The sequence below is a fragment of the Parasteatoda tepidariorum genome, chromosome 11 (assembly GCF_982258835.1).
Source record: "Parasteatoda tepidariorum strain Cologne lab strain chromosome 11, Ptep-v5.0, whole genome shotgun sequence".
Taxonomy (NCBI): domain Eukaryota; kingdom Metazoa; phylum Arthropoda; class Arachnida; order Araneae; family Theridiidae; genus Parasteatoda; species Parasteatoda tepidariorum.
In genome coordinates this window covers 42468564-42496244 of record NC_141765.1, presented here as the reverse complement: position 1 = coordinate 42496244, position 27681 = coordinate 42468564, and the positions used below count along the sequence as shown (strand labels likewise).

At 27.0% G+C, this 27681-nt stretch overlaps 1 protein-coding gene across 2 annotated transcripts; it reads right to left on the bottom strand.

Annotated features, from left to right (window-relative positions):
- On the bottom strand, positions 1-27482 carry LOC107448581 (BCL2/adenovirus E1B 19 kDa protein-interacting protein 2). Of its 2 annotated transcripts, none has more exons than XM_016063843.3 (12): positions 27247-27482; positions 20646-20771; positions 19309-19498; positions 18304-18394; positions 16808-17029; positions 15858-15974; positions 13908-14010; positions 11351-11482; positions 5565-5651; positions 3855-3953; positions 3367-3405; positions 1-545 (listed from the first exon to the last, which is right to left on the bottom strand). In XM_016063843.3, the coding sequence occupies exons 1-11, from the start codon at positions 27309-27311 to the stop codon at positions 3375-3377; spliced, it is 1263 nt and encodes a 420-aa protein (XP_015919329.1). In that variant the 5' UTR covers positions 27312-27482; the 3' UTR covers positions 1-545; positions 3367-3374. The 2 variants fall into 2 exon arrangements, with proteins under 2 accessions (XP_015919329.1, XP_015919330.1); XM_016063844.3 differs by lacking the exon at positions 27247-27482 and adding an exon at positions 21962-22165.
- Between the last annotated feature and the right edge of the window lie 199 nt (positions 27483-27681).

The following is a 27681-nucleotide window of genomic DNA, read 5'->3' as shown; positions in this document are numbered from 1 at the left end:
TTTTTGTGTCTGATTTTGTAACTTAAAATATCATCTGCACTAATTAATTAGCATATTTGAGGCCAGCCCCTCCAACCATTAAGTTAGAGACCTGTGCGCAAAGATCTGATCATTAGATCAAGATTTATTCAGGGTGTTTTTTTTTTTTTTTTACGTACTGTACATTATCTCTGTTGAAAATTTTTTACTAACATTGACATTGAAATGCATTGCGTAGTTTGGTTTTACTTTTGTGATTTTCTTATCAGAACTGTATTTAAAATATATTTTGGCAATGGAATTGAACAATAAACTGACGAAAAATTTTCGTAAGTAGTAAAATTCGTTTTAGTAAATTTCATTATTTGAAGTGTTTGAATGTTTGTATATCGTTCAAAACTCCTCATATTAATTTATTTGTGTACTATTTCGCTTCAAAATAAGCATAAACATAATGTAAATCTGTTTCATCAATATGTTTTTACAAAAGTTTGCCTTTTAAAATGAATATTCTTTGGAGTACTTGGAAGTAATGTTCTGATTGACCAATATATATTCTTCTGGAGCTGAAACAAAAGAAAATGCTATGAAAACTATGTTTCATAAAGTGTTTGCGCATGAAAGCTTACACAAAATGTTTCATATTCACCATCCTTAATTTCACCATCTTTAATATTCAGAATTTTTAATTATTTTTAGAATTCATGGAAAAACGGTCTATAACTAAGAGCTGCCTTTCAGCACCATGGGATGTAATAAATTAGTTTTTAAAAAAATTAATCTCTCCGATTTATTCAGATAATGTTATGCAAAATATTGAAAAGTTTTCGGTTTTTTCCTCTTCTCTTAAATATAATTTTTTCCAACCCTAAAGAAAAGATTAAATGACTGCATTTTGAGAAAAAAAATATAAAAAAATATATACAGAGACGAGAAAATAAATTACCAGGTATATATAAATTTCTTATTTGTTAATGTGTATACCTATATGTTATGAGGAATAGTTAGTTGCATTCAAGAATAACTTAATAATGCACTGAAAGGGCTATTGTTTTAAATCATTAGTTCTAACCAGCAGATCTCAATTTTTTTTATAAAAACTACATTGTATTGAAAGTATCCCTTTTTTGTTTTAAAAGAAGGGGGAGTAGTTTTTTGATAAGTACTTTTAAAATTTTTAACATTCTTTTTAATTTTTGATAAATTTCAAAACCGTCTAAAAACTATTGACGCAATTTTTTTAAAAAATTATCAGCTAAAAAGAATGTCGAATTACCTGTTAAATTACTAAACATTATAAAATATATATTTTTTCTCTTTCAAGAACAAAATTTGCAGATACTTTTATTCGAGTTTCAGAAATAAGTTTTTTTAGGTAAGATCTTTATCATACTAAATTTAAATTAAAATGAAATTTTTAAAATTTTGGAAATTTATTAAATATATATTATCTATTTTCAATGGTAGCATATTTTGGTTGATGAGATAGACATTTTTGCAAGAGGTGCGTGTACCAAACTTTGGAAACCATAGATTGGTATTTTATAAATATGAAAATATTACATTCCTTAAAAATGTAAGTGTTCACTATAAAATCTAGAGGCAGTTGTCAATATTTTAAACTATCTTAATAAGTTTTTAGTGATCTTACTGCAAGCGGCCGTTTTTTGAAATATTTGGCGCTTCAGTTGCGAAATTTTTCGAGGACCTTGCTTGTCTTTTTATATTGAAATCAATGACACAGGGGAAAAAAATTTTTCTTGCATTTATACAAATACTTGATATTGCCTAATTCAGGTGTGGTTATTTCATATCTGAAATTAGTTTTGTTTCTAAAAATACAGAATTTTTTTAAATGACATTTTTTGTCTATTTTTTGTTTAAAGATATTGTATATAACAGGGGTCGCTTAAATGTTACGAGGAACTTCTAGGGGAGTTAGGGTACATCATCAGGATTAATATTTCATAGGAACCCATGCCCGGAAATGTCGTCGCATACGGCTAGGGGCACTTCCCAATTATGAACTGTTCACGCGAAGAAACAGTTCATAAGAAGCAAGCGTCCTCAGCGGCCAAAGATGACATTTTCGGACATGGGTTTCTTTGCAATTTTAATCCGAATGGCGTGCTCTAACTCCCCTGAAAGTTTGTCGCAACATTTACATGATCCCATGTAATATATAATGCTTTTAAACTTGTACATTTCGACTGAAAATGTAATTAAAGAAAAACTGTAGTTTGGAAAAAGAAACTGATTGTAGATTTTAAATCAGCAATCTGAAAATACCTGATCTGTTAAAAAATCTCCTGCAACACCAAGCCAAAAAAAAGAAAAGAAACGAAAGAAAAATAATTGTTTCCCAAGGTTATCGAATCTCTATGATGCTACTAGTTTTCTTATGATTCCGATAATTTTTAGCTCTCCGTGAACTTCAGAATCTTTTGAGATAATATTAAAAAAATTACAAAAATGAGAAAAAAAATTAGTGTTTATGTTTTAAAATTAAAATAGCAGTTATACTATGAAAAGAAAATAATTTCAAGTTGTAAGAAATTTTAGAATGATTTCCTTAAAACTAGATTAAAAAGACTGTATCTATAATTTGCAACTCTTCTTAAAAAGCTTTTAGTTACATTAAACTGGATCTAGAAGATATACGACAAGGGTTAATCTGCGATATTTGGAGCACATAGATATGACTCTGGTGAATGCATAACTCAATCAAAATTATAGACCAAATTAATTACTTATAATTTATTGACAATATGAGATGAAAATAAGAATCCGTTAATGTTTTATTAACATATCTATGTAATATTTTTAATTTAGAGTTTGGTAAGAGCCCCTATTTGCTCTGTTGTCCTTGATTATCCGCTGAATTGATTTAATATATTTTTATTTATTTATAAGGTTCTTATTTATATTTAAACAGAAAGACTGTTTAAGAAAAAAAATCCTTTATCTTTATTTACTTTTATTTTACAGAACAGAATCATGATCAAGAAATATTATTCTACACATTACCGACAGAACTGGAAGTTTTCTCTGTATCTTATACATATATTTCTAGTAAAAACTTTTTTAAGTTCTTGTACAAACATTCTGGTTCCGTTATTAAATTACAGATAAACTTTAAACATATTTATAAACCCTTTTAAAATACTTCACGACTTCTAAAAATACTTTTTTCTAGCATATGTTACTGCAAACTTGAAATTAGAGAGAAAAATCAGATTATTTTGGTCAGTATTGTACTTCTTTCATAATACTTTTTATTTCAGAAACGTTTCTGATTTTTATTTTGTAGAATACTTATTATAATAAAAACTGTTTAAAAATGAAAATTTATAATAAAAGCTATTAATGAAATTAAAGTTGTTTTACCATTCACTTCACGGAATCAAAATTCTTGTTTCGTCAAACCTAAAATGAGAAAAAAGGTAAAATTTACGTTTGTTTCATGAAAGATTTTTCGTCAGCAATACGGAAATAAAACAATACTGTATTTCAAGTACAAGTTCAGTATTGTATGCAAATGAAAGCTATAATTACACAGTACGAAAATAAAGTTATATTTACTAACAGATTTTTACGAACTAAGATGGAAAGCATAGATTAATGACATAAGTATATCTATTATTGGAAAGGCATTCTTAAAATATGCTAATTTATCAGTAAGAATTATAATAAATTATGCTTTTAAAATACGATGCATAAAAGCTTTTTAAGAATATTTCTGAAAAAACCATAGTCTTTTTTTTCAGAAATATTCTTCTTCTTTTGGCCACCTTTCATTAGCTGCAATTTTAGAATAAAAAACGTAAAATAAGGCATATTTTATTAGAATAATTTCTTTATTAGTCAATACTTACTCTTTGACTTTGTCTGGAATACAGACGTGGTCCATAGGAATCAACTCTTCTAGCTCTTGCAAACTATTCACGAAGCGTAACTTCCTGCTAAATTTGGAGCTGTAAACAAAAAGAGGGATGTAAAAAGTTAAAAAAACTTCATTTATACTTATTGTTAAATTTATGAAGATATCATAATCTAAATGTTCCATTTGTAAGTCTCACGGGCCATACATCTGTTTGATAATAGAGGGAAAAAATTCATTGCCAGGAGGGAGATGACAGTTTTAGCGTTAGTTACCAAAATTTATGGTTTCTAACACGTTGATATTTTTAAAATCTTAAATAAACATAGAGTATTTCTGAATGAATATGAATATGAGTAGAAGTGAATGAATATGAGTAGAATGAATTCATTTCCCGCATATTTTCTGCAACAATGATGAAATTAAATTATATTGATGTACCAAAGATGATTATACTGATTTGTTAAGTATAAGTATAATACTGTTGTGAAATAAAAAGAAACTATCATTGCAAAATGAATAAATGTAATTTTAATTTCCGTCTTAATATGAAGCTTTATATATGCATATATGGAGAAAAATTCTGGTAAAATTACCGTACTGTATGGTTACAACATTTCTGGTAAATACTATACTATAATTTCGGTAATAAAAACCAAAATGTATGGTTTTTGAATAATTCTTTTGGTAATTTTTCCATTCATGAGATAAGGGTTTAGGGGAAAGTCTGGTTTTCAAAATTCTTATTACCATACATTTAGTAAGAAATACAAAACTGAAGAATTAAGTGCAAATTTGAATTTATGGTTTTATGCCATGTTTTAACAGATATCGTGATAAAATTACCTAAATTTTACTAAAATCAAAATAGATAAATGAAGATGAATGATGATAGATAATTGAAGTACTCCAAAATGAATATAGATAAAGCAAAGAAAAATCATAGACAAATGAAAAAAAGGGGGGGCAGAAATAATAATTAAAAAATAACAAACCGATTTTAAAAAAAAAGGGATGAAAATTTTATTTAAAGAAATCGGAAAAAAAAAATATAATCCTTTCATTATATGTATATATATATATATATATATATATATATATATATATATATATATATATATATATATATATATATATATATATATATTCAAGGGTGTCCCGAAACGACCGCATAAACTCTGCACAGCTAGATTCCTCGTTGGGAGTACATAAAAACTGCCTAAAGAAGCGTTCCTGTACGATCCATAGTTTACGAGAAAAATACGAAAAACAAAGTATGACGTCACTGCCGGTGCAAGAAAAAAACACTTTATTGGACATATCCACAGCGTACTCAAGCCTGCCTCGACTTGCACGGCGGACACTTTGAACATCTGCTTTAAATTGTGCATAGTATACTGCTGCTGATATATATATATATATATATATATATATATATATATATATATATATATATATATCGTGAGAATTGCCTGGTCTGGGCAGTAAATTTTGGTAGGGATTCTGATATTAAAAAATTGATGACATTTGTTTTCGATATTACTTACGTTTGTTTTTTAAAATATTATAAAACTTATCATACATTTTCGATTAAACGTATTTTTAGAAATCCTCATAATTTTTTCTTGTAATAATACATTTTTAATATATTATCAACCATGGTTGGTGATGAAAAAAAAAATTGAAAAAGAACTGTCAATATTACCTGATAAAGGGTTTTGTCATTATTACGATAGTTTTCAACCAAAATGTAGGGTGTACTAAGTATAATCCTTTTAAGTTTTTTCTTAACCTAAAATAAAAAAATACATATTATAAATAAACTTTTTTATTTACTTATATTAGTATATACAAAGTATACTTTTCATACATTTATATACTTTTCCATATTTAGACTCCATCAGTGTAATCAATTTGACTGGTAATTTGACATGTCACTCGAAATACACACCACCTTTGATTTAAAACATTTCAAAATTTACGTAAAAAGTAATTTTGATATTTCGATGAATATTGTGAAGATTTCAATGACTCATAATGGATAAATTATGTGTATAGGGTATAAGTGGGGAGTAACATAAGAGGTAAATGGCATCCATGATTTTTCTGGCCTCTACGCATGCTTTCATTGAAATTCTCAATTATATTTCAAAAATTATTGTTGAGTTTCGTTGATGCTGCGCTTAAATTCCTCCTTCAAAACGTGAATAGTGATAGTCTTGTTGAGAAAAACCCTAAGTATTAAATTGTATGACCTGGTTGGTCAAATCTGATCACCAAAACTGGAATTTACACGACCTAAAAATGCTGCCCAAAACTGTACTCAATTAGGAAAACAAGTCTCTCTTTTGTGTAGAGCTCCATTTTTAGTAACTTTGAACTGTCGGTTGTCCCAATTTCTTTGGCAACATTTGATTGTTTCTTTTTTACTATTTTTTAAAATTCACATAACATTTTATTATTTTATAACATTATATTATTTTGTAACATTATATTATTTTATAACATTGTATTAATTTATTGCATTATATTATTTTTGTCTATTCACATCGTAAACCGTGGTGGTGCGGGGAATAGAGCACTTGCCTCCCTAAACGCAGGCTATAAAATAAAATCTATTCATATTTTGCATGAATTTTGGGATACCCTTTAGATACCTATTACTTTATTACATTACATTATTTTTTTTCTATTCACATCATAAACCGTGGTCGGTCGGGGTATAGAAAACTTGTCTCCCAATCAATATATTGATAGTCATTTGCTTTAACGCAGGATATAAAATAAAATCTATTCACATATGCATGAATTTTGGAATACCCTTTAGTTACGTAACATTCACGCGGTAAAGATGAAATTTTTGATTCATGGTTACTTCTAATTTATCATTCTTATTGCTTTCACATTAAAATATCTACTAAGACATATTTTTTATTAAAGTTAAGTGTGTGGATAAAAAGCCGAAAAAAACTGCTTAAGGGCTATTCCTCCATGTCTCGCTAGAAAATCAGACATCATAGTTTTATCTAAAATTTTTTATACAACGTATTTTCATGCATTTACATTTGATGCAAAAATATTTCAAACATCGATAATATAATACGTTACGATAATATAATAACAAAATACGTTTCGAGGTAAAATATAGATTAATTTGCATGTGAATTGCATGGGACAGCAACCACTCGTAATTTATTACCGTAAACCGGGGCGAGTCTACCCATTTTTTTCAGTTTGTCAACTTTCAAGTGGTCAAACTTTTGTAAATATTAAAGAAAAAAGGCTTTTAATAGGTGTTTCGGAATCGCTATTTATCCTTCTTTAAAGCTGTGAAATCGATTTTAGAAAATATTAACAGTTACGCTATTACTGTATATTTTTATAGAACTGCTGACAAATCGACGTATGGGGCGAGTCTACCCATTCTACTAAAATGAATGTTAACATTGTAAATAATCAAATTTTACTATTAAATTGTTATTTTAGTTACCACATGGGATATGTATGAAGTAAAATTCATAACTTTATTATATATTCCATTTTTTTATTCATAAAATAACACAAATTGAGTATTTGATCGATTATCACATTTTGATCACAGTTTTGTTTTTATAATCATTAACATTATAAAATAACATTTTTTTCTGATTATTGTTGATAAAAATAAATTAAAATTAATATAAATTTACAATTAAATAATTAATAAATAATAATAATTAAAGATTATTAACAAAATCGAAATTCAAACATTAGGAATCATGAAAAATCCTTTCCCCATTCTTTTGGGAGGTGTCATTTTTCTTACAATGTTTTCTCGTTGAAATATAATATTAAATAAAAAAAATTAATTTTGTAATATAAAAATTGAAAAAATTGGTAAAATAAACATATTTTATATTTACATTTATATTTAACCTATAAATTTTTTATTGATGATAAACTTATCAATGCAGAATTAAAATAATATAATAAAATTCATTTAAAATTACTTAATTTTAATGTAAACAAAGTTCTAAATTATATTATTATGCTTTATTAAAACTAAATACGAATGGGTAGACTCGCCCCGCGAATTCTGGCTTTTTGTTCACAACAGCAAAACTTACATTCTTTTTGTTTTTTTTCATATAAAATTAATGTAATCTTAGTCTTAGATAAGTTTATCACTTAACCAAAGTGAAAATAGTAATAATAATAATATACTTACGGAGCACCAACTAAAAGTTTGCTGATTTTCAATACTAATCTCTCAAAAGACGTTTGAACAGGTCGGTTAAAAAGATGACAAATAAATAAAAACGGATCAAACTACTACAGCTCCATCTTCCTTAGAGTCTGAACTAAGTCCTCGGTCGGTAAAAAAAAATTTATTTGCAATTTAAAATAGTGAAAATTAAATAAAACTAAAATGGGTAGACTCGCCCCTGGATGGGTAGACTCACCCCGGTTTACGGTACTTTATTATCATTGCAATTGCAGAACAAAAATATGTCTAGAAATCTTAGGATTATAATCTAAATTTAACCAAATTAATTTATTAAGGAATGAAAAAGTAAACTATAGAAAAAGTAAAAACGTAAAGTGTGTGCGGGACGCATTTTTCAAGAGTGGAACAATTGCAAATGTTACTAAACAAAAGTTTCAATTATAATTTGTCACTTTATTATCTTCCCAATTTAAAAACAAAAATAAGTCAAGAAATCTAAGGATTCATTCAAAATTAAACGCAGTTAAATTATTAAGGATTAATAATGTAAAATGTAGAAAAAGTTAAAACGTTAAGTGTGTAGCGTTTGAAAATATTACTAAACTAAACCTTTCGGAATGACAGAAAATGAATGTATGCGTTAAAGAAAATATCTATTCTGTATATTGAAATAGACAAGCTTTTATTTTAACTTGGTTTTATGCAAAAAAGATTATTAAGTGAGAGTTTCCAAATTATATAAATCTTTATAACTATCTTTAAAATTATACAAAATTTTATAAATCAATTTAAATATCTCTTAATAAATTTTTTTTAGCTAAAGTGGGATGCGTTTTCTTTTTTAATGCATCTTTAAGAGCACACAACTTATGTAAGAATGCCTTTTGATCGCTCAACATGTGGCGAATATTGTTTCCCCTTTTTTCTGTTTTGTGCATTTTTCCCTGCACAGTAACTAAAACAAAGGTGAAACAACTTTTACAAGGTTGCTTCGCTACCCGCTCCGGAATGAACAGCATAGTTTTCTCCTTACATTAACTACAGAACAGATGAAACAACTTAAGCAACGTGACATTGAAATTCAGATGGATTTTTAAGTTTTCAGAATATGGTATTGATTGTTCAAAAACTCTTTTAAATATTCAAATTTTTAAGTACTTTATTCCAAATTAAAGACATTCTTGCTTTTTAATGCTGCACGTATAAGGAATATTTTATGTTATGTACAACAGTTAGCTACAAAGTTTAGGCACGCATATAATTTTCCGATAAATTCTTAACTAATGCATATTTTTCCCAACAATATTATTGAATGTGTAATAAGAAATGATATCATAGAAATGCTATCACAGAAAAGAAAACAATAACTAAAACTGAAAAACGAAAAAATATGCTTGCATTTTTATAAATTTTAACTGCCACAATACTTCACACACAACTATAAATGTTTTTTCAATGAAAAAAAAATTATAATTGATGTGATAATACTTTTATTTGTCAACTGAAACACACGGTTTTTCATGATATATGATTTTTCCATAAATTCTTGGATAATGCGTATTTTTTGCCAATTATTTTACTGGAGGTGTAATAAGTTGTTAGAAAGGGGGTATCATAGAAAATGAAGATAATAATGAAAACTGTAGAGCTTAAAAAATATAATTTATATCAATTTTTTCTACCACTTAAGTTAAGGCATAACTGTCAATATTTTTTCGAAGGAAATGAAATAAAAAAAAAATTTAATTCATGTGTTAACATTTTTATCAATCAACACTGTGTGTTAACATTTTTGTTGGCACACAGCTTTCCATGACCATTTTGCATAAATGTGGTTGCAATTTTAATATTGTGCTCAATTTTCTATTTTTATAAGGTGATTATGGGATTAATGGTATAAAATCCTTTATCTTAGACAAAAGAGAAAGAAGAAAAACATCGAGAAAATGCGATCGAGAAACGAGAATATGCATTAAATAGCATATTCTCGGCCTCTAATTCTTTTAACCAAACCAAGAAATTACAATAATGGACTCAACAATTTATAAAATATTTTTCAACAATGATACCACGCTGATCTTTTAAGTAGCGTGCCATTTTAAAAACCTTGAGCTGGTAGCAAACCCTCTGTTTTTTTCGTTTCGTTGGCAACATTTTATTCCACACAAATAGTGCGAAATTGAAATCTTACGAGAATTTTAAGGCATTCTTCTTTTTTCTTTTTTATCTGTATCTGTATTATTTAGGGGTCTGTATTTATCTTTATCTGTACTTTTTAGAAGTAAAGATATTGCCCCCAAACACAATTAACGCTAAAACACTTTTTTAACTGCCAGGCTTTTCTAGCTCCATAGATTAAACTCGGCTCGCCCTCAGAGGACATCTTGTACAATCTCCAGGTGCCAGAACTCGCAAAGCTCATCCTCCTAACTTTTTTGAAATATTTTGCACTGATATAGACACGACAACAGCATTTAGGAGTAATCTTAACTCGTTATTTATATCTAACATATTTGACACTTTTTGAAAAATGCTGTTTAAAGGAAAATAAGTACTTTCTTCAATATTAGCAACAAAATCACAGATACAGAAAGTTTTAGATTATTTTAATTGAATATACTTTGATTTTTAAATAATAGTACAATCATTATTTAAGTATAAAATCACTACCAAATGTTTCAGAAATAATTGTTGTAATATATATCTAAGAAAAATAAATAAATATTTAAGATGAGCATCTTTTAACTTTGTTAAGTCTAATTTTTGGAAACTGAAATGGAATTTAAATCTGTGTTAAGATGGCTTTTTCTCGAAATTTATGTCTTGTAATAAAGAGAAAAAACTTCCTCCAATTAAATCCAATTCCGAAAAAACTAATTAAATAATTATTATTTCGAACAACTAATTTCTTTAAGAATTTAATGCCTTACTTAAAGCTATACTAATTGTCATTACTAATTTTTGATACAAATTTAGAGTGAGATATATAAAAGCAATAATTTTGTAATGAAATTAATATCCTTTATCACCTTCTATCAGCCATTTGATAATATCGTTTTAACCATTCAAAACTCGGCATACAACTTTAAGATGATAGTAAATCATGATTTGATTCATGATTTTGAAGTAAAACAATTAAACAATTATTATTTTGAACAACTAGTTTCTTTAACATTTTGTTTTACTTAAAACTATACTAATTGTTATTACTAATTGTTGATACAAATTTAGAGTAAGAGCTATGAAAGCAATAATTGCATTATGAAAATAATATCCTTTGTCACCTTCTGTCAATCATTTGATAACAACGCTTTAACCATCCAAAACTCGGCATACAACTTCGAGATGTGGCACCGTGAAGGTAAATCAATACGTAGTCTTCAGCAACTAATTGAGACAAGGTTGTCAAAACGTATCTAAAAATAAATGAACGTTTTTACACTTTTTTTAGTTTGTTTCATTAGTAAAAATAATCATCAGTAAAAATAATTTTAATCATAAAATTGGATATAAATTACAAAAATAATATAAAAAAATTGATCTATAAATTAAGGTTGAACAAACAACCTCCTGATATGTGTAAACTTTAAATATAAGCAGAAAAATGTGATCTTTATTTAAAAATATGTACCTAAAGAAAATATATATATATATATATATATATATATATATATATATATATATCTTTTGTTTAAATTCAATTAATTAAACTTTTAAATTTTTTAGTTATTTTTAATTATTATAGTATTTTTCAATTATTATTATATTACACAGTAATTTTTGCAGTAATATTTACTTAATTAGACTGATTCAGTGATTTTTTGATAATTAATACTTTAAAAATTACGGTATATCATATTTTTTGTTTCGTACCATGTTCCGGTAAAAATGGATTTCACCGTAGAATCTACAGTCACCCACCATAATTCAATCTGGAATTTTTTACAGCGTAGATCCAAATAACAGGAACTTTAAATGACATTATACTATCAAAAAGGTTTTTTGAATTGAAATTCTTATTTTTTTAACAGTTTTTTAATGTAATTAAAAAATCCTTCCTTCTGAGGTGAATCCATTTATGCTTTTGGATAGATAATTTCTTTGTAAAGAGATACAAACAGAAACAAAAATCTTGAAGCATTAATTAAGTAATAAAGTTTAATTAAATGTTGTCCAGTATAGGTGAGTCTTAGGAGATTAATAATAATTTAAAACTATGAAAAACAGAAAAACAGATTTTTGCAAACGAATAATATATATTTTTAAAATAAAAAAAGTTAGAAAGTTCGTACTCTGTAAAAAATTCCGGATCAAATTACAGTAAAAAGTGTTGGCACTCAAGGGCACTCAACTGCCAGCACTTTTTACCAGAAAATTCATTCTTATCGAAACATGTTACGGAACAAAAAAAATCTAATATACTGTAAATTTTACAGTAATAATTAGCGTAAAATCACTGAATCACTCTAATTAAATAAATATTGTTGTGAAAATTACGGTAAAATGTTTTACAGTAAAAATGGATTTTACGATAAAATGAATTTTACGGATGATGCAACTAAAGCTAAAGTGCCGGTACTTTATCATGTAACTTGATCCCGAATTTTTTACAGTGATGCGAAGATAAAGTACTTATTTCAATTAGAATCTATTTGAAGGGTGAAGGGAAAGTTAATGAAAGCACACATATTTTTTCAAGGGTGAGATACGAAATGCTAATACGCCAATGAATAGAATATCCTAATAGCTAAATTGTATGTGCTTTTTTTAAGTAAAAAAATACTAGCTCGGTAGTAAATAATTTGTGACGTAACAGTATAGTACAATAATACAATTTCAAATTTCCTTCTTATATTTTAAATTGTTAGATGATAAAAAAAATACTCAAAGATATAATATATTCATTAATTTTGGGATTATTTGCTTTTTTTCCCTCTTTGTTTTAAATTAATTAAACTTTGTACGATAACATAGAAATTACACTGTAAGAAATATCTGCTAAAAAGTTTTACTAATAATATCTTTTACTTATCCTTCTTAATTCATAAACCATTAATGTCAAAAACAATAATAACCGAAAAATATTAATGTCACTTTATTAAAGATACATTATAATTTTAAGAATAATATTAAATTATGTTTATTTTCCATAGTATTAGCAATATTTTGTGCAATTTTAATAACAATTTTCGAAATTTAGACTACTTGTTGATTTATTCAATAAATAACTATTACGTCATGAAATACTTCAAGATACTAAGGATAAAATGAGTTGATTATCTGGTTAGAATACAAGAAAATCTAAACTGTTTAAAACTACTTTTAGCCAAGCTTATTGGAATTAGACAAAGAGGCAGATATTGCCTTATGTTGATCGACAGTTTCGAAAAGGACATGAACATTCTGAAAACCAAAAATTGGTGGACAGTCGCCGAACGGAGAGACGCCGGGGAAAAACTTCTCGAGAAGGCCTCACCCAGGGCTGTTGTACTACTGAAGAAGAATAACCATTCTAATGTCCAATTTGAAATTGACATGAAATCTTTAACATTTTGTTTAGGTAACAATTTTGATTTGTTTTAGAGATATCTATTAATATAGGTAGTTAAAATTCAACAAAAAAATTCAACTATTTAAGTTTAACTTTTATAGTGTACAAGACTTTGTGTATTTGAGTTTGCTTTGGATATTCAATTTTGAAATCAAATATTATCCAGGAAATTTTCCAACAAAATTAAACTCTCATTTTCCTTCTCAGTTTTTTTAAAACTTTATTTTACTTTTTCTTAGAAAGATTATTCAACAAATAATAAAAATAACGAATTATATTTTTATACTTACAAGAAAAGATTGTCCATAACGTAATCGTAGTCAAGTCTAGCACGGTCTGGTAAGTAACATGCACTGAAGACTATAATGACTAAATTCGATGATCCGATGTAACCTAAATCAAAAGAGTCACAATGTATTCAAGACGCATCATTACATATTCGGATGTAGTATTTAACTTTTATATGAATCCTTACAGTTTATCAGAGGAGAAATGTTTTTGATAATATGAGGTTTTGATGCGTCCGGCAATGTGCAAAATGCATACTTAAAATTAACAAAATTTTCTTTCCTTTGACGAAACAATGACTCTAGAAATGCTTCGCTCGAACTTTCTATAAATTGTTTGCTATCTGCATTGATTTCATTTGTTTGCTATCTGCTTTGAGGCTCAATGAAACATGTCATCGATTGCACAATCGATTAGGAAATAAAACATAAAATGAGTATAAATGTATGAGTGTTCAATCGAAGTCAGGCATTGAACCCTTGAAGACTGATTGGCAAGTAAGAGCACTATCCTCTGTACCATCCCGTCACGCAGTGTAAATGACGCAAAACTCAAATAAATTAATGTTAGAGAGCTAAAAAACTGCACTAAGATAATACACGTGTGAGAAAGTAGCTGCATCAAATAAATGAGAATTCGCATTTCAACAAAATTCGCGTGATTTCGTGACGAAATATTGGTCAAAAATTACGAAATATGCCCCAAGGATTGTAGAATATGGTCATAATTAGAGTTTTAGTTCTAAGAATGGGTACAAAAATAATTCACTCTTTCTTATAATACAAACTGTTTAAACGGAGAAAATATGTTTAAATTGCTTTTGTATAATACTTTGTGGTTACAACATAAACTTCTGACTAAAGTTATTAATAAAAATAATTGTTTAATTTAATAAATAAATTTCATCTTAGTTACATTATACAGCTTTAACCTCTTTTACTTAAAGTTAAGATTTTTTACTGTTTTTAAACGTCTTGAGTTTGCATTCATACATTTTCCTTGCCAGAATTTATGCAAATTAAAAAATTATTGCAATTTTTTGTTTAAATTTAAGAAAATTCAATCGCAACTTGATTGAACTTTTGATCAACTTGCAAATAGACGTAGGTGGAGCATAGTAGGACAGGATACCTTTTTTTGGTAAAATAAATAAATATATTAATTGAAAAAAGTATGAAGTAAATTAGTAAAATCCGTTTGCTATCTTTATAGTAAATTGCCTAAGGAAAATTTTGGTATGCTTTATTTTATTTTTGAGGAAACAGAAATTTAGTCTGAATATGTGAGGTCTTTCGATTAAATTCTGTTCAAAATAAATGATGACACAAACTAAAATGTTATAAGAAATTTGAAGTCTACTACTTGTCATCTACTTTTTCTAAAGTTTATACATCTTACATAAATCTATTGAATGGAATCAAAACGTTTTAGAGAATTTTAGATCTGCAGTTTAATTATCATTTATCTTTTATTGAATCTAGTTTTAAAAGTATTTAACTAACTACAGTTATAATTTTTTTACATAAACTATCCCTCGTAACATCTCATAATTTAATTTATTTTCTTGCTTTACTTCTCTCTTTTGTTTTTACGTCAGATCTAGTTTCTAAAATCGTTAAAATTTGTTGTCTCGAGTACTTTTTACATTAAATTTGGTGCAGTTTAGACTTTTGTTTTTCATGCCATTGCAAATTTAAACCCAAAGTTTAATTATATCCGCACTAAATTAAATTTTTAGTGTCTTTTCATATCATAAGACTTAATTTGGATTTGAAATCAAACTAATAATAATTGATGCGGATATATTTAAATTTTAAGCCGAAATTCGATTTCGAATTTCGATTTTTCATTCATAATATTTTTCTTCAGCTTTGAAAAATGTAAGGAAAAACAGCCTCATTTATGTAAATACATTTTTTAATGAAGGAAACTTAAAGTAAGAATATTCTCACCTCCATGTGATAAAACTTTTTTATAAGGTTCAATAACTTTCATATCAATACGCCTTTCCTCTCCACCAACTACGCATGATTTCCAATGGCCTCCATCGTCTCGAATTTCTTCAGTTGCTAAAATATTAATTGTTTTAAAATTGAAATTGCAAAGATTTAAAATGAAAAATACTAAAGGAGGAGGATAGTCTGACCTTACATACAGGTGACGTCACTTTGGAGTCACAGACTCGAAATCATAGAACAATTGATCACAGACTCGAAATTAGTCTCTTTAAATATTTATATTGAGCTCCATACTTAAACTAATCTAAGAAAAATTTTGCTATTGACGAAAGAAGAATATTTGGTTGGGATTGTGTCTAAAAACAGGAAAAAATAGGTATTTTTTGTTAACCATTTGGAATTGTATAAAAAATACCAAGAATTTAAAATTTAATAATTCCAAAAAAGACTTAAGAAAAAAAGGATACAAAATAATCATAATTCTCCTGTTAATAGCTTTCGCTAAACTGTATTAAGCGAGACAAAAAAGAAGAAAGAAAAAATCAACTTCGTCACAAAATAACTAAAAAAACTAATGACCGCATCTATAACATTTTGATATCAGAATGGATTTTTAAACATTTCTATAGAAATGTTCAAAATTTCCTATTATTTCATCAAATAGTTTTTTAGTTATAACAGCAAGAAGCTCAAGCAGTGAATATAACTATTATAACCTTATATAACTATTATAACTTGTATAACTATGCAACTTATATTATAACCTTATATAACTATTATAACCTTATATTATAACCTTATATAACTATTTTTTTAACTTCAAAATGTAATTCAAATTCATTTTAGAACACCCTATACACCAGGTTTCACTTATCTAGTTAATTTTATGATGGAATTATTGTTATCTCCTTTTTACTTAATATATTAGTTTGAAAAATATTTACTATCAAATAAATCATCATCCAGATCATCTGGAGTATCAATATCATCCGGAGTAGCTAGGTCATCGAGAGTTGTGAATCCATCACTTCTATTACTTAAAGAGTCAATGCTTCTTTGGTCATCATCTTTAAGAACATCTGAACTAAGAATATCTGGATTTACCGTTATTTTGCGTCGTGAATCCACATTCTTAGCATTAGAAGTACTTAGAGTTTTAGGTCTCTCTGAAAAAAGGAGGGCATTGTTAGTGAATACGAATGCGTATTGAAGGGTTTGGGGCAAGATAAGTCACAGTTTTTCAAAAATGACATTTTTACCTCAAAATTGTTATTATAAAGTATATAGTATATATTATAAAGTTATATAGTATAAATTTTAGACAGGTATTTCACAAGTGTTACTATATTCCGCAAGATAACAACACAAAACATAGAAACATCTTCATGCCCGTAGTTTTCCTGAACAATTTGAAAATGTGACTTATCATTTAACTGCCTCCAGCTCTTCACAATAAAGGCGTCTACCAACATTTGAAAAATCAATTATTTTCATATAATGATAGATGCCTTTATTTTATTTTTAGCTTATTAAGCTTTATGTAAGCCTAATTTTTAAATTAATGGTATAAAACTTTGAAATTATGTAACATTGCACGCTATTCATTATTAAAATTATGTGCTACTCTTAATTTATTAGCTACTTCAGTTAAGTGTTTCATACATTTTTGGATAAATATGATTTACTAAATACCACTTTATACAATACGCCTCCAAATAATTATGTGTTTAAGTTTTCGTCGTTACATTTGATTGAAATACTTTTAGTAAATAGTCTACTTTCATGTAGAAATTTTATTTGCATTCATATAGCTTATATATTTAACTTCCGTTTCTCAATCTTAAGACACTTCCGCGGTCACTGAAAATGAGTACAACTTTAATTTTTAAGTACTGAATGCGAATTTATTTTTGTTCCTAAAAATTAATTCCCAATAAATTCATTCAAATAAAAATTCAAAAATGGCGCATTTAAAGGTACAATGCACTTAACCCCTTCAGGACCGTGATTCTGTGATTCTCCCTTCACGACCCATGGTATGACACGGGCCTTTATGACTCCAAAGGCTCAAGATCTTCCGGACGTGATCTAAATAAGGTACTTTTGTATTACATCTCGTATTATTACGTATAAGTATGCTAAGCGTTTATTTTTATTTTTCTGCAGTTTGTTAAAATGTATTTTTTGACATTTTGCAGTATTTTATTCTGGTTTTTTTAATATAAATTTGACATTTTTCAGAAGTTTTATATGGCCTTCTTACCAAAACGTTTTCTATGGCAGCAGAAGTTTCATATTAATGCTATAAAATGTTATAAAATATAAAAAATATATTTCAAAATATAAAAAATATATTATAAAATATAAAAAATATTTTATAAAATATGAAATATATATTATAAAATAATTCAAGATCAAAATTTTTTTCATAAAATGTAACCTTTTCTGGACCGATTAGGTGGATGATGACCCTTTCCCATAATAGAAAAAGTTGTTGATTCTTCTTCATCATCATCCTCCGTATCAAGACCCTGTAAGAAAATAATTGTATCAAGACACAGAAATTTAACTTAATAACAAAAGTTTAAATTTTGAAGTTCATACAATTTCACATGAGCTACATAATTACGGGACACCAGGTGGTAGAGTGGTAGCGCTTCGCGCTCCCATGCCACAGGTCCTGGGTTTGATCCTCGGGCGGAGGTTGACTCAGTCTTTTATCCCTTCAGTGGGTAGATAAATGAGTACAAAGCATGCTTGGGAACTGAACTCTGGGAGTTACGCGTTCGGCTAACCACCTAACCGGAACATCTGCTCCTGCACCCCAGAGCCCAAGGTCCAGAAAACTGAGATGGACACAGTAGGCCTTGGCCCTCAATGGGCTGTCGCGCCACTGAGTTTAGGTCAATTTTGAATGTTGCGTTTCCAATCCTGCTAAATAGTTCTTGGCATTTATTTAAATTCAAATCGCATGAAACATTTTCTTTAATAATTAAGTGGATAAAGATTCGAAAGACACTTTAATGAAAAAACTTTAAAGTTTACACATTGACAAAAAATATAGTTATGCCTTGCTTTTATTTCTTGCCAACAAGATTCCATTTAGCGAAATCTGAAAATTTCTAAACTCATTTAAAAATTTGGCGTTTTAGCATTTGAACTCTTGGCGATTTGCTTTGCTGCCAAAAGAACGACTTTCTAATTATTCGTCGACTGTTTTTGACTAAACGCACTAGGAATCTTCTTCCATTCCGAAGCCACTTAAAGACTGTCACTTAATACCTTCATCCACTAAAATCTACCAGATTCAAAGACTTGACAAAAATTTATGCTGCACAATTGAACACGACTAAAATAAGATCTCATCCCGAAAAATCGTAAATTTTCAAAAATATCTTTTAAAACATCTTTTTATTAAAATCTTCAATTATGAATGAGCACTTACTTGAGCCTCTCTACTCCTTTTTTTCAAAAGTTTCAAATGAAGGGGGCTATCTGGAAAATCAACTGTTTCTGCGAAGTAACCTCTAGATCCTTGAGCATCGTCCTCTGGATCTGAATCTATGTCTCTGCTGCCACTTTGTAGTGGATCAGAAAATTGGCATTTTTCAGTGGATTCTTCTTTCTCTGTCCCACTGAAAACATGAAAAAATTCAATTAATTAATTAAGCTTCAATTAATTAATATTTCCAAAAACATATTATTGCATTTAATTAAATTTTATAAAAATTTTCAAGCATTAATTACTATAATAATTTTTTTTCTCATTTATACTATTTTTCTTCTGAAATTTATAATTTGTTCGGGATTAAGAATAACTAACCAAAATTTATACAGGAACAGTTTTATACTTAAATTTATAATTAGAGTCGGTAATAAGATATAACAAACATACTTAAAATATTTGGTTATTATTTTATATAGACTGATATCTAAATTGTGGAGTATGTGATTTTTAGCACATTATACAAATTCAAAAAATATTAATTACATAACTTTAAAATATTACATAAAATTTGCATAAAATATTTGGTCATTATTTTCTAGAAACTTACATTTAAATTGCAGAATTCGTGAATTTTAATATATTTTACAAATTCAAAAAATAACTGTACACATAAAATATTTGGTTATTATTTTCTACAGTTTGATATCTTAATTACCGAGAACGTGGTTTTTAATATATTATTCAAATTCAAAAATTATTTTTTACTTAACTATACGCATAAAATATTTGGTTGTTATTTTCTATAGACTGATATCTGAATTGCTGTGTATGCTATTTTTAACATATCACACAAATTCAAATAATATTTATATTGTGTTCCATAATAATCACCTCTTAATATATATTTTTAAAATCATTGTCAAAAATGAAGCAAGAAGAATTTTTATAAATTCTTGATGACTCAAGAACGAAAAAAAAGCAAAGTTAAAAGTATTGAAACTTTTTAGCTGTCTGAAGGAAAATTAGACGAGATGAAAAACGGCTTTCATGTTTTGGTGGTCAACCAAACCGATTTTAATATCTTCCTGTTTTCCTCGATAATGATTTTAACGCTTTTTTTTCCATTTACTTATGACTTTTATTATGTATATTTCTTGGACTCATTTCCGACACTATAGTTGAATAGTTGGAAAAAGTTAGGACATTTCAAATAATGTAATTTATTTGAACCCTCAGAAGTTTCACAGTTAAAAATTGAAAGCATGAAACATTTAAATGTAAACTTATCCACTCATAGTTAGAAAAATTAGGATATTTCAAATAATGTAAATTACCAATCCTTAGAAGTTTCACAGCTTTCTGGTGATGCTTTTCCGGTTGCAATTTCAGCATCAGAGTCCTTAGGATTTGCCAGCCTGTTGTTACGAAGTACAACGGTTGGAGTCAAATCTTCAGTCATTCTATTTTAAATAAACAAAAAATTCTAAGCATCAAAAATTGTCAAGGTTTAAACAACATTTTAATTATATTATGTAAGTAAACAATAAATATTAATTTTTTAATTGATGATTAACATAATAAAAGAAGAGAATTTGCAATATAAAACAAATACTCATTTTTCGAGAAATATGTAATTTTTTTTATATCAGAAATGGAAAATTAACTGACTTCGTCGAGAAATTATTATAGTTATTTAAATAATTACCTTGAATTTAGTGCTACAAATAAAACTAAAATAAATTTTGCATATTTTCTTAACAAACGGTCATGATTTAATTAGCTACGGAATAAAAATATTTTTCCTTCGCTCATTAATATGTTAATGAATGTTTCATTCCTTGCTTTATACATTACTTTAAAATGTTTGTTTTTCGATTTTATATTTATATATGGTTTTAAATTCTATTAACTTTTTGCCTAAGCAAATTGGAAACATTGTGTCTTGGGTGCTTTTATCCCTGTAGAGTGCATTACCCTTAATTGAAATTTCTTTCAAATAATTCTTAATTCCTTGAGGATAAATGAAAAATCCCGAGTTTCATATTTTAAATTTATTTCTAAATGTCAATGTCAATTATATATTTTTATTGATATATAATTTCTATATATATATATATATATATATATATATATATATATATATATATATATATATATATATATATATATATATATATATATATATATATATATATATATATATATATATATATATTAAATGATGAGAAATATTATGACTAATAATATTAATGGTTATACACAGTTATTATTGTATATATAATAATTATCGCTTTGCAATTATTCTTTCATATAATTATTCTTTATAATAAAAATATATTAATCATTTAGATGAACATAATGAATGCATTTTTTCTTTTGTGAATGTACACTTTTTTCATCAAAAATTGCGTTTATACACTCGAAAATTATTTTTCTCTAACATTTGTTCGAAATTGTTTATTGTATATTGCAATATTATATTCTCAAATGTGGATACATGTATCCTAATAAAAAACAACAAAATTTTTTTCGGAGCTTATTTACACTTTTTTTATGAGACTTTATTTCACTTTCCATTTTCTTTACTACATTTATTACAAAAAATTAAGTTAAAAAGCAAACATGCTCTGAAAACTAAAAATAAACTTACTTTCAAGTGACCATGTGAAAGAACGAAACTGAGATACCACAAGGGTCATGAATGAATGATCTATCGGTTTCATGAGAATATTTAAAACCTACTTAATTTTTAATATCTTCACTTTAAAACAAATATTTTTAGTGGAAAGTATGTGAAGTTAAATTTCTGTACGATAATTTAAAAATATATACGATTCTCCACTCTTTCGGCATCGAATGCGGTTATAATCTGGCAACAACATGGTTGAAGTTTCCATGGAAACCACAGCAGTGCAATCGCCAAGGCTCAGAAATAGCTTCGCCTGAGGGCAATTCTATGATTCATTTTCAATACGTGTGAAACCATTTAGTCCCTAATATCCGAGTTTATTTTATTATAAATCTTAAGGCAGCAAATATTTCTCCAAAGCTGCACAGTTAGAAAAATTAATTTTTGAGAGAAATATTTTTAATAAAAATGCGTCGTTAGCAAACTATTTTTTTAAGGGGGAGAGTAATGGAATAGGTTTTCACTTTTTATTTAATTCATGGAATAAAAATTTGATGCTCAAATATTCGATTTATTAATTAAAAAAGATAATTTTAAAAAAAAAATCTGGTGAGATTAAAGTGACCTATAACCTTTGTGATAACGTTGTTATTTCTCTTGCTTGCAATCTTATTTCTTTTGTTTGTTATTATCTTTCTTAGCAAGTCACTTTTTAAGTCTTAATTTTTATATTTGAATAAATAGTAAGTCTGAATGTAATATTTCTTCTATTTTTGTGCTTATTGTTCTGAAGAAATAAATCAGAAATCATAATTTGTACAATTAGTAATAATAAAATTTTTTGCATCATTTTTAATGTAACTTCATACGGTAAAATACAAAGTTTGAGCAAAATCGATCAAATAGTTTCTAAGAAATCAAATTTAAAATTTGATTTCTTAGGAACTATTCATGCCAATTTTGTATCTTGCAATGTAAAATTACATTACGATGTTAAAAAAATTTATATCCTTAAATTCAAAATTGTTTCAACAATTATTATATAAAAGAATAAAAATAATAAATATTTACTAAAAATTATTCTTTGCAGGATATTATCTTTGAATAAACGAATGTTATAAATTCAATAATATTTTAATTCGCTTAAAATTTTTTCAAAATATGGTGAAATACGCAAAATGTAAAATTGAAATTAAGGGATCCAAAGTTTGGATCACTCTCTTGACCAAATTATTGGAACCATATTTCCCAGATTGCCGCTGTATTTTGGGGATCATAAATACAAATTAACGAAGAAAAGGTATGTTTATTCAGGGAAAGTATGTTTTTGTGTATGATTTCATAACTTGAAATATCGGGGGCACTAATTAATTAGCATATTTTAGGTCACCCCCTCAAGCCATTAAGATTGAGTCAAAAAAATTGAAGATTCGATCATTTGATCAAAAGTTACTCAAAGTGGCTTCCTTTTTTTTTGCACACTATACTTGTTTGTTTAAAGCAAGCGGATATGAGGATATTTTTTTCTGTTGCCAACCATTTCTGTTTTAAAATAGCACAGTGTTTTATTTATTTAATTATTTATTAATTACTTAATAACGTACATTTGTGGGTTTGTGGGCTCAATAGAATGTAACAGCTTACAAATCCGGAACACATACATAGAAGAAGAGATAGCACGCACTAGAGGAAGACAGAATAAAGATACGTCAAGATTTATGGCGGGATCCGAACCCGGTACCTCAGCGTTTCAGAATGTTAATGCCCTTTAACCAAAATTATTGTTATTCTGGATTTTGCTGTTTAAAACTGAGCATTTTAAGACATAATTTATTTTAAAGTTTACAGAAAAAATTGGGCAAAAATATTTTAATTATCATTAAATTAATTATTAAGAATTACTTTTTACGTGAGATTATCTTCGTTTAACGAGTTTTAAAGATACATATATATTTTTTTTAATTTGTGGCATTATTTTTTTTAATTTTACAACCGTCGTTGAACAGCACACCCAATTTTGGGTTTACGACTACTAATGTTTAACTCCATAGCCTTGTAACTTTGAACCCAATCCAGAAGACAAGGAATCAAGTATATCAAGCGTTGGAAGAAATTTGCCTCCGTGGAGGACTTTTTGATGGAACCAATCCGCATTTGCTTTACATGGAGAAGAGAACCTCACACGGTTAGCCTGACGGCAAGGGGACTCTAACCCATGATCCGTCTACCACTGAGGATATTTTACGTTAACACTGTGGTCGGTGAATGATGCGAGCTCGTATCGACCAGTCATCACTGGAATTCGAACCAGGTTCACCTCATTGGAAGGTAACAGATTCCCTGAGCCATCATGGCTCTGTGGCATTAGTTAAAAATTTGTACGCAACTAGATAATAACATATTCTTGCTGAATAAATGAATACTTTTGACTCAACTAATTATGGTAATACACGTGGCACAGTAAAAGAAGCACTTATAACAAAAAATTCTTGCTTTATGAACCATATATCATGTACATAGAATACATTCAAAATGTGAGCTTTTATTTTTTAAACTGTTTTCAATGATAAACGTGCGTTGCCGTATGACATAGTTTAAAAAAAAATGCGAAAAGTGTGCTGTAACAGGCACGATAAATTTGCAAAGAGCCTTATTTACTTTTGCAAATACTTACAATTTTATTAATTGATTTTAATAGCCGTTTTAGAATACAATTTGGAATATTTAATACAGGTATAAAGTAATTTTTTCTTCTTAATAATGCCCTTCAGTTTTATATTTCTTATTGTTGAAAGTGTCTACTAAAGCTCATTTTATAGAGAAAAATCATATAATATTTCTAAAACCTTCAAGAAAAAATATATTTTAAACGGACATTAAATGACGATTAATTATTGAAATGATCCAAAACGAAGGTTCCGTTTAAGATAAATAAAATATAGTGAAAAATACATTATATCGTACGAATTTTCATTTTTAATTAGTTAAATGTGTTATCAGAGTACCTTATTTTTGTACAATTAAGACAAATAAAAATGAATATTTTAATAATTATACATAGTGGGGGAAGCTAGGGTATGTGGATCAATGATTGATGATAAATCAAGGAGTATATGTGTAAAACAAGATTGCACATTGCTTAGCATGTGCTTTTGATTTGAAATTGTACACTTTGAATGGAAAAAAAAAGTATAAATTGCAAAAATTATACAAAAGGATTAATGCATAAAGATAATACCACTTTTGGTTTTTACAAAATGATTTATTCACGAAAAATAGTCAGATGATATTTAACTTACTGATGTATGAAATATAAATTTTTTTTTAATCCTTATTACACGCCGATGCAGAGCTTTTAATAAGAAGATTATTTTCCTTAATAAGAATGCCGCAATTATTTTTAATTTGAAATATGCAACAATTATAAGGTTACTTCATTTTCAGTTCACAGAAATAATAACTTTTAGTTTTGAGGATAAATTGTTTTAATTGGATTGAATATAAAAGAGAATTTTCTAAATATAGGGTAATAAAATGGGTTAAGGAATTATCTTACAGAAGAAGCATTTTCTTCCTTTTAAAAGACAGATAGATAATTTTCTAGTTAAATAATGATGCAAATGTATGATAAAATATAAAAATGTGACTTTGGCGTAATTTTTTCCAAATTAAAATAAAGCGTGTGTTATTAAGACTATATCAATTTTTAAATGAAAAAAATTCGTAAATAAGTTCATAAATTCAAATAATCTATTTCAAATTATGTACTAGAGTCTAAATGGATTAAAATATTCATGATTATTCATGGCTCAATTAAATCTATGTATTTAATAAGATCATAAAATTCTTAAATTCGTTGTAATGTTATTCCTAACATCGATTGAAAATACATTTGTAATAATTTGAATAATTTATAAGATGTAAGACTATTTGATTTATGGGAAATAAAAGGAACTCAGATTGTGTTATTATTCAGCTGTTCAAGATGAGCTGGGTAAATAAGAAAAAGATCTGCCAAATCTGCTTTTAATATTTTAAAAGTTCTGAAAACCGGCTGTAAATATTTTGAATCAGTAATATTTAAACAGTACTTAAATTATATTAAGTACATAAACTTGGTACTTTAAATGACTCTAATCCAATAAAAGCTACACTTATCAAAACAAAATATGAAATGAATTCAAAGAATCGTTCATTCAAAAACGGTTTACAAATTCTAATTTTATAATAAGTAGTCGCTTATTTATACGAAACAATTAACAACAATTATCAATACGAAACAATTATCTATACGAAACAATTATATATATGAAACAATTAAGTTACTCACGTATCATGCAATAATCAATTCACAAATAAAAAAATCTTGACTCTTTAACTTAAAAAGTTTTGTTACTTAGAATTTTAGCGATAAAAATATTAAAACGTTTTAAGTTACGCATTATAATCCTTTTTCAACTAAATTTTTTTTTAATATTATGAGAAATATAATGATTTCGTGACATTCTCAATCATAAATTAAACCATGTTATCTCAAAGACACATGAATCCTGTTCGTTTATTATACATAAAAATTTATCAATCATAAAAATTGTACGAATTTCATTAACATTTATATAAAATATTGATTTTTATCACACATTCAATTTTGGTTTATAGAGATGAATTAAAAAAATCATCAAAACTGACTATCAAAACAAAACATTTGAAAATGTCAGAAGTAATTACCCTCCAAATATCGTAACAAGTAAATAATAAATTTAAATGCTCCCGTGTGTAGTTTTTTAATACAGATAAAATAATCAAATATATCGATACAATTTACATTGACAAAACATTATTGGAATCACAGTTAAAACCAGAAGCAAATCGAAAGAAAACTCATAAGTTAAAAACTTTTAGTTAGGGAATTTATTCATCCAAACAATAAAACATTTATATTTACTCACATAAATAACGTCTGTAAAAGTAAATATTGGTTAAAGTAAAGTATAGATTATTTATGTAAAAAAGAAGAAAAAACCTGTAGAAATAACATACTTGGAGAGTTGCGACATCTACAAGCATCACCACGAAAGATTATTCTATTTTTAGAATATAACTTGGCCTTCATGATATTATTTTGACAACAAAAATCATTGATTTAATATATAAAATTAAAATCCAATCTTTAGTAAATTCGAATAATATTTTTTTATTTATCAAAACAAGAAATGATCGTAAAATGTGAGTATCTTTAAAGAGAGTTATGTAATCATTACGCCGTTGAAAAATAAAAAAATTAATGAAATTAGAATTTTTTTTACCCTTTATCAGTTTTCTTTGGTAATATAAATTCCAGTTGTAAGGGATCGTCATCAAAAGAAGGCATCCTACTTCTATTTAAACTAAAGAAGCGTAAGATAAAAGATGCTTTCTCAAATGTTAAGATTCTTGATCATCTCCCTCCACATCATAGTTGTTAAAACGGAGGAGTAAATGCATGAAGCGCAAGCGCAATCCGAGAATCAATACAGCTAGAACTGCACATTGCCTTCGAATTGAAGAACGGATGAAAAACGCACCTTAAAAACAAGAAAAAAAAGAAAGAAAAAAAAACAGTGCGTACTCAAGAAAATTGTAATCTACCCTCAGGAGTTTATTTCACAAATCCATTAAATAATAATTTTATCTCTCCGGAACTTTTTATCTTAAAGATTCTGGTTTAAAATATATTTAATTATTGCAGTTTAGAATTCTCG

What these genes read in the sequence shown, in the direction of transcription:
- LOC107448581 (XM_016063843.3), bottom strand. Translation starts at nt 27,311, where the DNA reads ATGCCTTCTTTTGATGACGATCCCTTACAACTGGAATTTATATTACCA. An exon ending in AAAAGTTTTATCACATGGAG is followed by an intron (nt 14,011 to 15,857) that starts GTGAGAATATTC and finishes CTTTTGATTTAG; the next exon opens with GTTACATCGGATCATCGAAT. An exon ending in ATTCCAGACAAAGTCAAAGA is followed by an intron (nt 3,406 to 3,854) that starts GTAAGTATTGAC and finishes TTCTCATTTTAG; the next exon opens with GTTTGACGAAACAAGAATTT.